Consider the following 14,000-nt stretch of genomic DNA (forward strand, 5'->3'; position numbering starts at 1 on the left):
ACTCGTACTGTCTTCAAGGTGGCCTATACGTTGCACTGGCACCCAAAGGCAACCTAACTCTGGCCACTGCCCTGGACCAGAAGCCCAAAGAGAAGTATTCCCTCAAAGGAAGTTTGAAGTAAAGTAACTGGCCAGCTTCGTGGACTTCTGACCTGTGCAGGTACAGAGGGCCTGCACAAGGATGGGTCCCATGCTTGCGTTCACACTCTGCTGTCTCCATCTTAAAATTCTTAATTTTTAGGGGCACCTGGATGGCTCAGTCGGTTGAATGTCTGCCTCTTGGTTTCGGTTCAGGTCATGATCTCACAGTTGTGAGACTGAACCCCTCATCAGGCTCAGTTCAGAGCCTGCTTGGGATTCTCTCTCTCTCTCCCTCTCTGCCCTTCCCCTGCTCGTGCTCTCTCTGTCTCTCTCTCTCTCTCTCTCTCTCTCTCTGTCTCTGTCTATCTCTCTAAGTAAATAAATTTAAAAAAAGAAATTCCTTAAAAAAATTTTTTTAAATGTTTGTTTATTCTTGAGGGGGGGAGGGACAGAGAGAGGGACACAGAATCTGAAGCACACTCCAGGCTCTGAGCTGTCAGCACAGAGCTCTAAGCTGGCAGAACTCACCAGCTGAGCTCTGAGATCATCACCTGAAGTCGGAGGCTTAACCGATTGAGCCACTCAGGCGCCCCCGAAAAAAAAAAAATTCTTAATTTTTAAATAAAGATCCCTGCTGATTATGTTCTCAATGCAACTTGTCTGTCCTCTTCCAAAATGTGAAGGTCATAGAACACCAAGGCTGAGAAACTGTTCCAGAATCAGGGAGACTAAACAGACATGACAACTCAATGCAACTCCTGTATTAGACCCTGGACGTGGGGGAAATAAGGACATCATACAGAAAATTGGAAAAACTTGAATGTGAACTGTGGATTGGTTCACAAACTATCAGTATGTAATGTCTTAATTTTACTCGGCCTGTGATTATGTAAGAAGATGTCCTTGTTAGTAAAAGATGTCTGCAACTTGGTTGCAAATGTTCGGGGGCGGGGGCGGGGGCGGTAAGTATACGAATAAAGTTGAAATGATAAACCAAATGAGACGAAAGTTAACAATTGGTAAAGATAAGTAGAAGGCATATGGGAGTTCTTTACATTACTCTTACAACCTCCGGTATCTTTGAAATTACGTAAACACGAATTTTCCCACCACCACGAGTGCCACGCCTCTTCTGAAAAAAACTAAACCAAACCAAAAAAAAAAAAAAAAAAAAACCACAGTAAGTGATAGGACCGGATCTCGCGATATCCAAAGGACCCTAAATTATTCTGTCCCTCCTGAAAGCGGCCACCAAAAGTCTTGAGTCACGTGGGGTGGTCCCACGTGATTGGAGGTCCCGGGTCCAACATGGCGGCCTCCATGGGTCGCTGGCTTGTCTTCCTCTTTGCGCTGCTCGGCTTCCTCCGGGAGGCGACCAGCAGCCTCGGCTCGGGGTGAGTACAACTCCCGAGGGTTGAGCCTGGTTCGGGAGTACTCCGCCCCTGAGCCCTCCGAGCTCACGGCAGCCGTGTCCCCACAGGGCCTCCCGCGACGATGACTTGCTGCTGCCCTACTCCCACGCGCGCGCGCGCTTCGCCCGGGACTGCACGAGGGTGCGCGCCGGCAGCCGCGAGCACGAGAGCTGGCCACCTACCCCGGCGACCCCCAGCCCCCGCGGTCTGGCGGTGCGCACACTCGTTTCACACTTCTCGGACCGCGCGGTGGCTGGCCATCTGACGCGGGCAGCGGAGCCCCTGCGTACCTTCTCGGTGCTGGAGCCCGGTGGGTCCGGCGGCTGCGCTTCGAGGCGCCGCGCCACCGTGGAGGAGACGGCGAGGGCGGCTGGCTGCAGCGTCGCCCAGAACGGCGGCTTCTTCCGCATGGACACGGGCGAGTGCCTGGGGAACGTGGTGAGCGACGGGCGCCCGGTGAGCAGCGCCGGGGGGCTGCAGAACGCGCAGTTCGGGATCCGCCGCGACGGGACCCTGGTCACCGGGTGAGAAAACAGGGAACCTCGTTACTGTCGAAGGCAGAGGAACTGAGATTTGGGTTGTGGCCATGGTGGTGTGTTCAGGTCATTTACCAAAGCTGAGCCTCGGTGTCCATTCTGCAGAATGGGAATAGGCACTTTAATTGCAGGGTTCGTCAGTAGGCATCGGGTGGTATTTTGGCCAGAGTGATGGCCTAGGAAATTAAGGGCTATAGGATGAACTTGAGATCTGCTGAGAATGGTTGTTTATATTAGATGAAGTGTTAACTGGGATGGGTAGACTATTTACAAGGGCTGCACTAAGGGCCAGGATGGTTCCTGGGAAACCAGGAAGAGTCAACCAGCCAAGCCAAGGAGGGAAGGGTAGTGGGACCCCTACTAACCGCAGCTGTCCCTGCTGGTGAGTGAATCTCTTGCCTTTTCTGTGTCCAGGTACCTGTCTGAAGAGGAGGTGCTGGACACTAAGAACCCATTTGTGCAACTGCTGAGTGGGGTCGTGTGGCTGATCCGCAATGGAAGTGTCTACATCAACGAGAGCCAGGCGGCCGAGTGTGATGAGACACAGGAGACAGGTTTGGGGTCAGACAGGTTGTGGCACAGCCCTGTTGAGAACCAGGACCACTGAGCTGGAGCAGGAGTCTGTTCTTAAGTCTTTGAGCAAGTACTATTCTAGGTACAGGGAATCCATGGTGATTATGACAAAATAAGGTCTCTGCTCTTGGGGCATACTTAAGAAAGAAAATAGATAACTTTTCTATTGAAAGGAAGTGGTAAGTGCTTCTTTTTTACAGAAATTAAGATGAAAGGAAGTGGTAAGTGCTTTCTTTCTATTGAAAGGAAGATGAAAGGAAGTGGTAAGTGCTGAGGAAGAAAAGTAAAGTTGGGTGAAAGGGGACAGGTAGAGGAAAGGAGGTCTGAATCAGAATCCTGATTTCCTGCGCATGAGGCCCGAATGTGTGTTTTAACAAGCCCCCCTGGGTGATTCTGATGGGCTCTCCAATTTGAGAAGCACCAAGGTAGTGGAATAATGGGGTGTGAAAGGATGCTATGGCCCTGATGTGGAGATGAGCTGTTTTAGACTGAGCAGTCAGGGCAGGCTTCACTGAGGAGATGCCCTAGATTGGAAATAGCAAACCATGGGAAGAGCTGAGGGGAAGCACAGTCCAGCCAGAGGGAACAGAAGGTGCAGAAGCCCTAAAGTAGAAAGTGGCTGCAGGGTGGTGAGAAGGGAGCCCCCAGAGATGAGGTGGAACAAGCAGGCAAGGGCCTTGGATTTTTGTGCTGGGGACAGTGGAAGCTATTAGAGGGTTTTCCCCTGGAAGCTGATGTCACTTAATTTTCACCTGAGAAGAGCCCTCTGGCTACTATGTGGAGACTGAGTGGGATGGGGCAGATGGGAGGCAAGAAGCTGCGATCTAAGTGAACTGTTGGAGAGTGGCATTAGACTGGCAGAAACTACAGGCAGAGTCCAGGAGGCTTCCCACAGGGTGAGGTCATCAGCCAGGCTTCTTCTCTTGTAGGTTCTTTTAGCAAATTTGTGAATGTGATGTCAGCCAGGACGGCAGTGGGACATGACCGGAAGGGGCAGCTGGTGTTCTTCCACGCAGATGGGCAGACGGAGCAGCGGGGGTGAGTGCCGGAAACTGGGAATGCCAGGCCTGGGCTGAGTCCGGCTTTGAGGGACTTCAGCCCACCAACAACTGCCACTCTGACTCCCAGCTGTTCCCTGGGGATGTTCATATCCATATGTCCCCTGCCTTCCCACACGAAAAGAGTCCCTACATCTGCCCCAGTTCTGAGAACTCCTCATCCTCCGCACTCTTCCTCTCCATCCCCCCAACTTAGGCCTCCTCTCTCCTGCGCTCCAGATGGGGTAATAGGAAGTAATTACAAAGTTAGCAGGGAGAAGACCTCTGTTCCAGTCTGAGCTCTGCTGTCCACTAGCTCTGTGGCCACAGACAAGTCGCTCAGCCTCTCTGAGCCAGTTTCTTTCTCTGTGAAGAGAGTGTATTAGTTTATTATTGCTGAGTAACACACAAGCACAAACAGCCCCCATTTGTTAGATCACAGTTCTGTAGGTCAGAAGTCTGGAGGGCTCAACTAGGTTCTGTGTTTGAGGTATCCCATGGACAAAATCAAGCTGTTTTCCAGGCAGGCTCTCATCTGGAGCTTCAGGGAAAGAATCCTCTTCCCAGCTCATTTGGTGGGTTGGAAGAATGCACTTCCTTGTGGTTGTAGGACAGAAGTCTGTATTTCTTCACTGGTTGTTGGCCAGGGGACCTTCAGCTCCTTCAGGCTGCCCACATTCCTTCCCATGCATGTACCCTCCCTGTCTTCACGCCAGCAAAGATGTGTCCCATCCCTTTGTCCCCTTTGTATTTCTAAAACCTCTCACTTCACCTTCTGCCACCAGCCAGGGAAAGGTGTGCTTTTAAGACTCTTGTGATCCCATCGGGCCCACCCATAATCCAGGGCAGTGTCCCTACTTGCAGACAGCTGAGCCGTACAAGATAACACAGTCATGGGAGTGATTTCCCATTATATTCACAGCTCCCAGGGATTAAGACAGGCCATTATTGGGGGGAGCCCACTTAGAAATTTGTCTGCCATAGCAAGTGTGATACTGTTCACCATGGAAAGTAAGACCAGTTAAACTGGAAACGCTGGTGGACATGGTCAGCATTAATGCTCTTATGCTGCAGCATTAACCTATGGGAGATGGCAGAGTTTTTGCTGAAACAGGATGTGGTCAACGCCATCAACCTCGATGGAGGGGGCTCCGCTACCTTCGTGCTCAATGGGACCTTGGCCAGTTACCCATCAGATCACTGGTAAGCATGCCAGAGCCCCCTTCTTGAGGTCTTAAGTCCAGGTCTCTCCCCAGCTGTCTCATTTAGGAAATATTGAGTACCTACTATGTGCCAGGCCCTGAGAATTCAGCAGTGAGCAGAAAGAGCCAAGATCCCTGCTTCTCACTGCTTACAAGAAGAGTGTTGAATCATACATAGTGTATGAGTACTATCCACACCAGTGAAAGGGGGTTGATAGGTCAGGAAAGACCTCTCTGAGCGTAATGGAACTTGAGTTGAGATCTAAAGGTTGGGGAGGTGGCAGGGCTGGGCTGGGAGATCCTTCTGGGCAGAGAGAACAGCATGTGTAAAGGCCCTGGGGTTGGAAGAGATTGTCAGGGTGGGATGAACCTATAAGCGGCTGGAGAAGGGGCAGTGGAGAGAGAGAGGCATCCCCCAGGGGCTACAATAGGTGGTAGAAGGTTTAGCTGGGGCTCACCAGCACCATGGCCTCTCTTCACACACGATGTCCCCCTGCAGCCAGGACAACATGTGGCGCTGTCCGCGCCGCGTGTCTACTGTGGTGTGTTTGCACGAGCCCCGCTGCCAGCCGCCTGACTGCAGCGGCCATGGGACCTGTGTGGAGGGGCGCTGCCAGTGCACGGGGCACTTCTGGCAGGGCGCTGCCTGCAACAAGCTGGACTGTGGCCCCTCCAACTGCAGCCAGCACGGGCTTTGCACAGAGAGTGAGTGGGGTCTCTGGGGAGGCAGCTGTGACCGGGGCTCCCAGCTCTCACTGCCTTGGCCCTGCCTGATCCCTCACCTGGCCTTCTTGGTCTTGTCTTGGCAGCTGGCTGCCGCTGTGAAGCTGGATGGACGGGGTCCAACTGCAGTGAAGGTAAAAGCCAGCAGGCCAGCTGCCTCCCCGGCCCTGGACACATGGGGAGAGGGCAAGTGTGGCAGCTGCTTTTATCCTGCTCCCTATGTCTTCCTCTCACCTGACTAAATCATTGCATTGATGTCCTGCAGCAGCCACAACAAATTCCACAAACTGCATGGCTGAGAACAACAGAAATTCATTCTCTCACAGTTCAGGAGGCCACAACTGCAAAACTCATGGTGTCTGCAGGGCCGGCACTCCCTCCAAAAGGTCTAGGGGAGGCTCCTTCCTGCCCCTTCCAGCTCCTGGTGTCTCCAGGCGTTCTTTGGCTTGCGGCCACGTTACTCCAGTCTCTGCCTCTTCACACGGCCTTCTCCCTGTGTCTGTCCATTTCCTTACGTGGATCCCAGGTCGTTGGATTTAGGGCCTACCCTAAATCCAGGATGCTGTCATCTCTTAAAGATTATAACTTAATTACATCTGCAAACACTCCATTTCCAAATAAGGTCATGTTCACAGGTTCTGAGGATTAGGACATATCTTTTGGGGGCACAGTTCAACCCACTGCAACCATCCACAGTTTGAAATCTTTCAGGGCTTCCTTTTGAGTAAGTGGAAGAAATGAGCTCCTCAGCCTGACCTGCCAGGGTGCTCCAGAGCCTCCTCTACTCACTGACCCAGCTCTGCTCTGCGAACCCCCAGCTTAAGTGCCCTGCCCTCGGGGGCTTGCCCATCCCACCCCCTCCCGGGGTCTGCTGCTGCGCTTGGTCCCATCCCTCCTGCACTTGTCCTCACCTGTACTTCCATATCTGCTTTGCGGCTCACTGGCCATCTGCCCATCTAGACGAGAGTCTCCATGAGTGCATAGCCTCAGGGCCTGCCTGGAAGTAGAATTGTCCGTAACTTTCTGTTGGAAGAATACGTGAGCCTACAGGTCCTGGGTGTGACTGAAATCTGTCTACAGTCTTGGCCCCCAGCCTAGCAAAGGCAGGGCTGGACTTTGAAAAGACTCCCCCCTTCCCCCCTCCAGCCTGCAGCAACGGCTCCTTCGGGGAGGACTGCGCCATGAGGTGCCAGTGTCAGAATGGAGCTGCCTGTGACCCAGTTGGGGGGACATGCACCTGCCCTCCTGGCTTCACTGGACATACCTGTGAGCAGGGTAAGCTAGATGGGCCCCATGCCACCCAGGGGTACCTCCAGGGCCTAGCCTGGGGGCGCCTGGGGGGCACTTGTGCTTCAGCCCAGTTCTGTGCACACCTGGGGTCCATTCTGTCAGTGCAGAGAGAGGCCTTGCCACCGAGGCGTCCTCCACTTGTACCTCCTCTCCGCAGAGTGTCCCCTCGGCTGGCACGGGCCAGGCTGCCAGAGGCGTTGCGAATGTGAGCACCAGTGTCCGTGTGACCCCCAGACCGGCAGCTGTAGCCTGGCCCAGGCGCCAGCCCTTAACAGCATCCTCTCCCAAGGTGCGGCTCCTCCCAGATCCCCGGGGGGCAGGAGGGGACATACCCCTCCCCTCCCAGCCTCTCAGCCTCTACCTGGTGTCTTACAGTGAAGCAGTGTTTCCGGCCATCCGAGGCCACCCTGAGGACAGGAGAACTCTCCCTTCTCACCGGGTAGGAGATTAGGTGGGACTTGGGGGCGGGGATGGAAGAAATCCCCCCTCCCTCCACCTGTGAGGTATGGCCTTTGCTCAGGGATGAGGCAGGGCTAGGAGGTGGCCGCTGGGCACCCAGATGACATTTCTCCACTGTGAACACAGAGGGTGTCACAGCTGATGCTCACAGCCACTGAAGTGGTCCTCAGAAATGGTGAGAAGGACCCCAGTCATCATCCCAGTTGGAGTTGAGTGGGGCAGGGCATGGGGTTCCTTTCCCTGGCGGTGAGACTCATGGCCTATTTTCTCAGCTCCTGGTACACAAGTGCCAAGCCTGAGGAATTCACATACTTCCTCAGGCACTTCCGGGTGCTCCTTGTAGTGGGCTTTATGTCTGTTTTCTAGTGAGGTGGATCTCAAACTTGACCTCTGGGAGGGTGCATTAAAAGAGATTGCTGGATTCTGTCTCTGGAGTTTCTGCTTCAGTAAGCTGGGGGAGCCTGAGAATCTGCATTCCCGGTGCTATCCCAGGTGATGCTATGCTGCTGGTATGGGGACCCTGCTTTGAGAACTTCCCAAAGGTAGTTCTCACCTCATGGTCCTGGGTGCCAGCCCAGCCCCACCCGCGTTGGAGGTGAGAATCAAGTGTGGGTATGAATGAAAATCTCCTGGCATTGTCCTTTGGGTCAGTCTCATCAATAATGCAGGTCCCAGGTCCCTCCTGGAGGTCCTGACCTGGTGAGTCTGGGGTGAGGCTCTGAAAGGCCAGAGCCACACCTGAAAAAAACAAAAAACAAAAAACATAGAAATGTGCTTTGAAAATGCACCCAGAGCGGGGACAGGGGCCCTGGGAGCACCCTGGCCTCAGTCTTAAGTTCGGGCTCCGCAGTTGTGAGACTGAGCTCTTCCTCCCCAGTGCAGACATAGAACCCATTGGCAGCTGTTGGGGAAGGAAGGGGAGCCATGGGGGGCTAACGACCATGCCCCCCAGCAATCTGCGTGTGTCTCTTTTTGTGTTGAGGGCTTTGGCCACAGATTCACGTGAAGGAATGCAAGGATCATTGGAAGCCCTCGCCAGCTCCACAGGAGGGAGGCAGGGGTGCTGTTCTCCACATTCTGCTTTGAGGTGTCTGGAACGGAGACCAGCCTTTGTGGTCCACATCATCATTAGATCCCCAACTGTATTTTTATTTGGCCTGCATAATTTTAAAAAATTTAAGATTTATTACAATATCTGAAAATCAGTAACATTGATATTAAAAAATTGTTTTCATGGTTTCTCTTGAAATACCAGGGGATGTGGCAGTGCTGGCCTGCATCCCACACGGTGATTGTCACTGCTGCTCCTGGAGCATGGGTTTGGAATGTGCCCCTGGCCCTACCAGGCCCATTTTGCTCCTGGACAGTCCCCTGGAGGTCCCTGACTTTGTGCCTCCCTTCTGGTGGAGGAGAGGGAGGGAAACCCCTGCAGCACTCCTCAACAACCGCCTGTTCTGGCTTTCTCTTCTGCACCCAGGACCACCTGGCTGGCCCTCACCTTGGCCCTAGTTTTCCTTCTGCTGATCAGCACGGTGGTGAACGTGTCCTTGCTCCTTGGTTCAAGAGCAGAGCGGAGCCGGCATCTGGATGGGGCCTATGTTTACCACCCACTGCAGGAGATGAATGGGGAGCTCCTGGCCGGGGAAAAGGAACAGCAGGGTGATGCCCACAACCCCTTCAAGGACTGAAGCCTCCAGCTTCCCGTCAAAGCCTGCTCTGAAGGCTCATTTTGTTACGGTCTGACTGCCACAAGGGACGTTTCAGGACCGCTGACCATCTGGGTGATCTCAGCCCTGGTGCCAAGCCAAGCTTCTGATAGCACCTGTGCCTCAGCCCCTCATCTGGCCCTGGGCTCTCACCTGGTCACCTGCTGTGACCCATGCAACCCTAGCAATACAGTGCTCCCTGGAGAGAGACTGCTCCTTCCCTGCCTGCCTGTGTCTGCTGCCTGTGAGGGCTGCTCTGCTGCCCAAGAGCCTCCGGCCTCCTGAAGCAGGAGCTGTTAGCGATGGAACTCGCCATGACCGCACCATGTCCAAGTGGCAGGGTCCAGCCAGCCCCCCTGGGCAGGGGTGGACTAAAGAGACGATGGCTACGTCACAGGATCCTTTTCCACAGACCTCATCATGGAATTTGCCAATTAGAATTCTGTTTCCTATCATAGGAAGCTCCTTGGAGGGGACAGGGGATGAAATCATGTTTACAAGCTTTCTATTTTGGCATCCAGCCGCCAAGACAGTTTTTCTACCACTTGAATAAATTGATGTAATTAAAGGATCCCCGGGGTGGCATCTGAATCCTGAATTGTAGACTTCTGGTTGTTCCTAGGTCTTAACATGTAGGGTTACTTCACTTGATTCATGGGTCATAAAAAGGCAGCCCAAAGTACTTCGAGCTCCCTGATCTATTTGTTTAATTCAGGGCTTCTCACTTTATGGTGCACACAAGTCACCTGGAGATACTGTTCAAGTGCCAATTCTGGCCCAGGGTGGGATACGGGAGTCTGAATCTCTGACGAGCGCCCAGGTGAAGACGAGGTCTTGGGTGTCTGGACCACACTTTGAAAGGAAAAGGTTTAGTCCACTGTGATTTAATAGTTACCAGCATTTAAAAATCAAGAGATTAACAACTTAAGATTTATGATTTCTTTTTATTTTTAATATGTTTATTTAGTTTTGAGAGAGAGAGCATGCAAGCAAGTGAGGGGCAGACAGAGGGAGACACAGAATCCGAAACAGCCTCCAGGCTGTCAGCACATAGCCCAACACAGGGCTGGAACCCACGAACCTCAAGCTCATGACCTGAGTCGAAGTTGGATGCTTAACCGACTGACCCACCCAGGTGTTCCTGGATTCTTTTTAAAAGAGGGCAAGGCAGCAGCCCCTGCTGAAGCCTTTCCAGGGCAACATCTTGCCAGAGCTGAGAATCCACAGTCCCCATCTGGGCCTGCCTTCTCCAGCTCACCACCACCTTAGCGGCCTGTGACCTGCCACCCCTGTGAGTATCTGAGTTTGTAACCTGTGGCCCCAGAGGGTTTCCAGGAAGTGTCTGGCAGCCCCCCGACCCCCTCCCCCCAGATATACATTACACTGTGTTCAGCAGATATTTTGGGGGTGGGGGATGTGCTCTCAGCAGATCCTCAAGTAGACTCATGCACATTAGGAACTGAATATGTCTCCCCAAGAATCCTGTATTGAAGCCCTAACATCTCCCCGCCCCCGCCACCCATGTGATGGTATTAGGAGGTGGCCTTTGGTTTAGTTAGGTTTTGATGAGGTCGTGCGCATGGTCCCCTCGTGACGGGATTGGCGCCCTTACAGGGGAAAGAGAAGAGCACCCTCTCCACACATGCACACGAAGAGGAGGTTGTGTAAACACACGGAAAGCTGGCAGCTGTCTACAAGCCAAGAAGTGGGACCTCACCGAGAATTGAATTTGCCGGCACCCTGCTCTTGGACTTCCAGCCTCCAGAGCTGTGAGAAATAGATGTCTGTTGTGTTCAAGCCGCACAGTGTATGGTATTCGTTATAGCAACTTGAGCAGACTGAGACATGGTATAACTTAGTAGTTACTTCATGCTGCATCACCAGTCCAAAACTTGGCAGCTTAAAACAACAACCAGTTATTGTTTCTTGTGGAAGAAGAATTATTTTTCATGATTCTAGGGCCAGCTAGGGGATTCTCTTGATCAGTGGTTTCAGCTGGGCTCATTGGTTTGTCTGCAGTCAGCTAATGGGCCTACTGGGGGCTGGTCTGGGGTGGCCCCAGCTGATGACATAGTGCCCCCCGGTGCCTCATCCTCCAGGAAGCTGGCTCAGCCTTGGGATCCAGGTGGGGACTGGGATCCTGGAAGAGGATCCTGCAAGGTGTTTTGAAGCTTCAGCTCGGAACTGGTGTGACCTCACTTTCACCACGTTCTGTCAGTCCCCAGATTCAAGGTGAAAGGAGACAGACTCCACCCCTTAGAGGAGATACCAAGGGACATGAGTCCAGGAGGCTAATCGAGCCCATCCTGCAGTCCATCTACTGTACTGCTGGTTTAGTTTCACTTTAGAAAGGAAGAATTTGGTTCAGAGAAGTGAAGTATCACAGGCCAGTTCCCAGACTCCCAAGTTCCTGCAGGGATGTGTCTGTGGGCCTGTGTGTGTTTCTGTCTCTCCCCCAAAGATGGAGGGATGGACGAGTTGAGAGCCGCTGTGCCAGCCTGTGATACTTCTTCCAAGATGCTACATTTGGGTTCTATGGTGGGAGCCACAGACCAAGTTGTTGGTATTCTTGGGCATAGCTGAACCCACACCTAGTGAACCATCACCCAAAGGCCATGGTACCCCTGACCAGGCTGCTGTAATTTCTCCCTCTTAGCTCAGCCCCTCTTCTGGGTTTGTGACCCAGGTTGGAAGGAAGGGAGGGGCGGCATTCACAGCATGTGCAGGAATTCGAGGGTAGCTGCTTATCCAGGGAAGCAGGCAAATTGAAGGAAGCTTCAAGTTTTAACTCCTCCTTCCAGAAATGTAAACAACCAACTTGACATGTTCCTCCAGGGCCCATGTGTTTCAACTCCACCTGGAAGTCTCATTGTGTGTTTTACCTTCTTTCAGTGCACAGCTGGCCCCTGGGCCACTTGGATGTTTGGCTCCCAGTGTTCAAGGGTAGGAAGTAGTGACAGGATGGAGGACTTCCCAGACACCTTCGCATCACAGTGGCATATTCCTAAGACCGTTCCCAAGCGTGGATGCAGGTCAGAGGGTAGTCCCCAGGAATGTTCTAGGATTGCAGATCCTGTCCCAGACCCACCGAATCAAAATCTTGGGGGCAGAGGGTCTGGGAATCTATTGGGAGCACCTCCAGGGGTTCTGAGGCAACAGGCTGTAGAAACCCTAGTCCGGAAACCTCTGGCCTCTTCAGAGGGCATCTCCATCTGTCCTTGGCTTTGCTGGCAGCTGAGTTGGGAAGGTACAGTACTGTGCATGGGCTTGGTGGATTTCAGGCCAGAGGGAGCTGAAGAGGGTCCGTTGTGGTGAGCCAGAGGGGTCCCTGGCTCAGTGACTAGGATACATTCACCCTCCCTGTTTGTATAGGGGTATCTATCATGCCTGCCCAACATCTAGGCCTGTCCTTTTAGTAAATGCCCTGTCTTGGGCTAGATCCCTCCCAGCAACAGAACCTGAGACAAAGATGTGAGGGGAAGTAGTCTATTTGGGAGGTGACCGCAAGAAGCCCTGATGGGGGACAGGGAAGTGAGGTGGGGAAGGAAAGGCAGTCAGTGCATTAATGAGCAGCCCCCCACTGTGGACAGCCAGGCTTGATTCCCAGAGACTCGGGGGGCATGCAGAGGGCATCTTGGAGTTGGGCTTCCTGTGGGGTGTTTGTCAGCTGACACTCATCTTGGGTCCGGGGCTCCTTCTGGGGGGGTAACTCTCTGGCACTTCCAGCCTGCCCGACACAGGGGCTGAGGATGCTTCAACCAGAGGTAGCCATCAGAAACTTGCAGCTTCTTGCATCCAGATGCCTCCCAGTGGTAATGAGAATGCCCTGGGAAGGTGGGCAGGACACAGAGAGCCATGGCTGTGAGCCTCCCTCTCATTGCCTGTAGAGTACTACCTCTCCCCCATTCTCTATCCTTGTGGTTTGGCAAGTACCATCCCCTCCCTTCAAGTCCCAGATGGCATGAGTGGGTCAGAGATAGACATCTATCCCAGTCAACTCATGACAGCCCACCCTGGAACTAATGCTAGAATTTGGGGAAAGACACTTCTGCTGAGATTGCCCACCTGCCATGGTGTGGGCCACATGGAGAAAGAGAGTGAAGCCAACACGGACAAGAACCGAATCGAGTCCAGAGAGAGGACATCATTTAAGCCCCTGGATCCAGCTATACCTGATACCAGTATCATTTTGGGGCCAATTACATGGACCAGTAAGGCACTGTTGTGTTTTTTGTTTTTGTTTTTTGTTTTGTTTTGCTTGAGGCAATTTGTGTTAGATTTGGGGGGTCTCTGGCAACCCAAAGAGTCTGACACCCATAATGTACTGTTCCAGGAAAGGCACATTTTGGACTCTGGCATTTGCGGAGCTTAGATGGGACATGGACCAGAGGCAGAAAAGTGTTTGAGGTTCTGATGCCTTCCTCTGGCAGTGGGTAGGGACATGTGTTGACACAAATATACAAGAGCTCTAGTCATCTAGCTTTGGGATTGCTGGTTGGGGATTAACATGGACTAGTTATGGCAAGGATCTCTCCCCATATGCCTCCATGGTAGTGATGGAAGGCCCCTGGGCACAGAATGTGGACCAGATATCTTGGTGGCCTGACTTGGAACCCCCAGAGTCCTGTGTGCTGGGCAAGTTGCCATGGTGACATGTGGCTGCTGGGATGCTCTGTATAAAACTTTAGCATCGGGAAAGACTCCAGAAAAAGGTTCCAATCCTGGGTTCAGTGGGTAGGCTTTCAAGGGCTCTTAGGAGCCCTGAAATGGAAACCATTCAAGTGTGCCCACAGCTTTCATTGTATTTGCAAATGGGATTTGTGTCCCAGAAAACTTTGGGCTCCAGGGAATTCTTAAGTCAGAGGTTTCAAGTTATGCTTTTTGGTTACCCACGTTCCTCAGGAATGCCTTGGGGATGAGCACTGAGTGGAGGAGGGGAAAATGGGCTGGGGAGAAGTTTAAAAGCCGCAGGCACCTCTGG

At 52.9% G+C, this 14,000-nt stretch overlaps 1 protein-coding gene across 1 annotated transcript; it reads left to right on the forward strand.

The window, feature by feature from the left end:
- Positions 1-1,328: 1,328 nt before the first annotated feature.
- NAGPA (N-acetylglucosamine-1-phosphodiester alpha-N-acetylglucosaminidase) lies at positions 1,329-9,590 on the forward strand. The gene is made up of 11 exons (XM_043560622.1): positions 1,329-1,475; positions 1,562-2,017; positions 2,444-2,583; positions 3,532-3,640; positions 4,714-4,842; positions 5,341-5,546; positions 5,651-5,698; positions 6,711-6,839; positions 7,012-7,143; positions 7,230-7,293; positions 8,791-9,590. The coding sequence occupies exons 1-11, from the start codon at positions 1,390-1,392 to the stop codon at positions 8,999-9,001; spliced, it is 1,710 nt and encodes a 569-aa protein (XP_043416557.1). The 5' UTR covers positions 1,329-1,389; the 3' UTR covers positions 9,002-9,590.
- Positions 9,591-14,000: the final 4,410 nt, after the last annotated feature.

This window comes from Prionailurus bengalensis, chromosome E3, assembly GCF_016509475.1.
Source record: "Prionailurus bengalensis isolate Pbe53 chromosome E3, Fcat_Pben_1.1_paternal_pri, whole genome shotgun sequence".
In the NCBI taxonomy this organism is placed as follows: domain Eukaryota; kingdom Metazoa; phylum Chordata; class Mammalia; order Carnivora; family Felidae; genus Prionailurus; species Prionailurus bengalensis.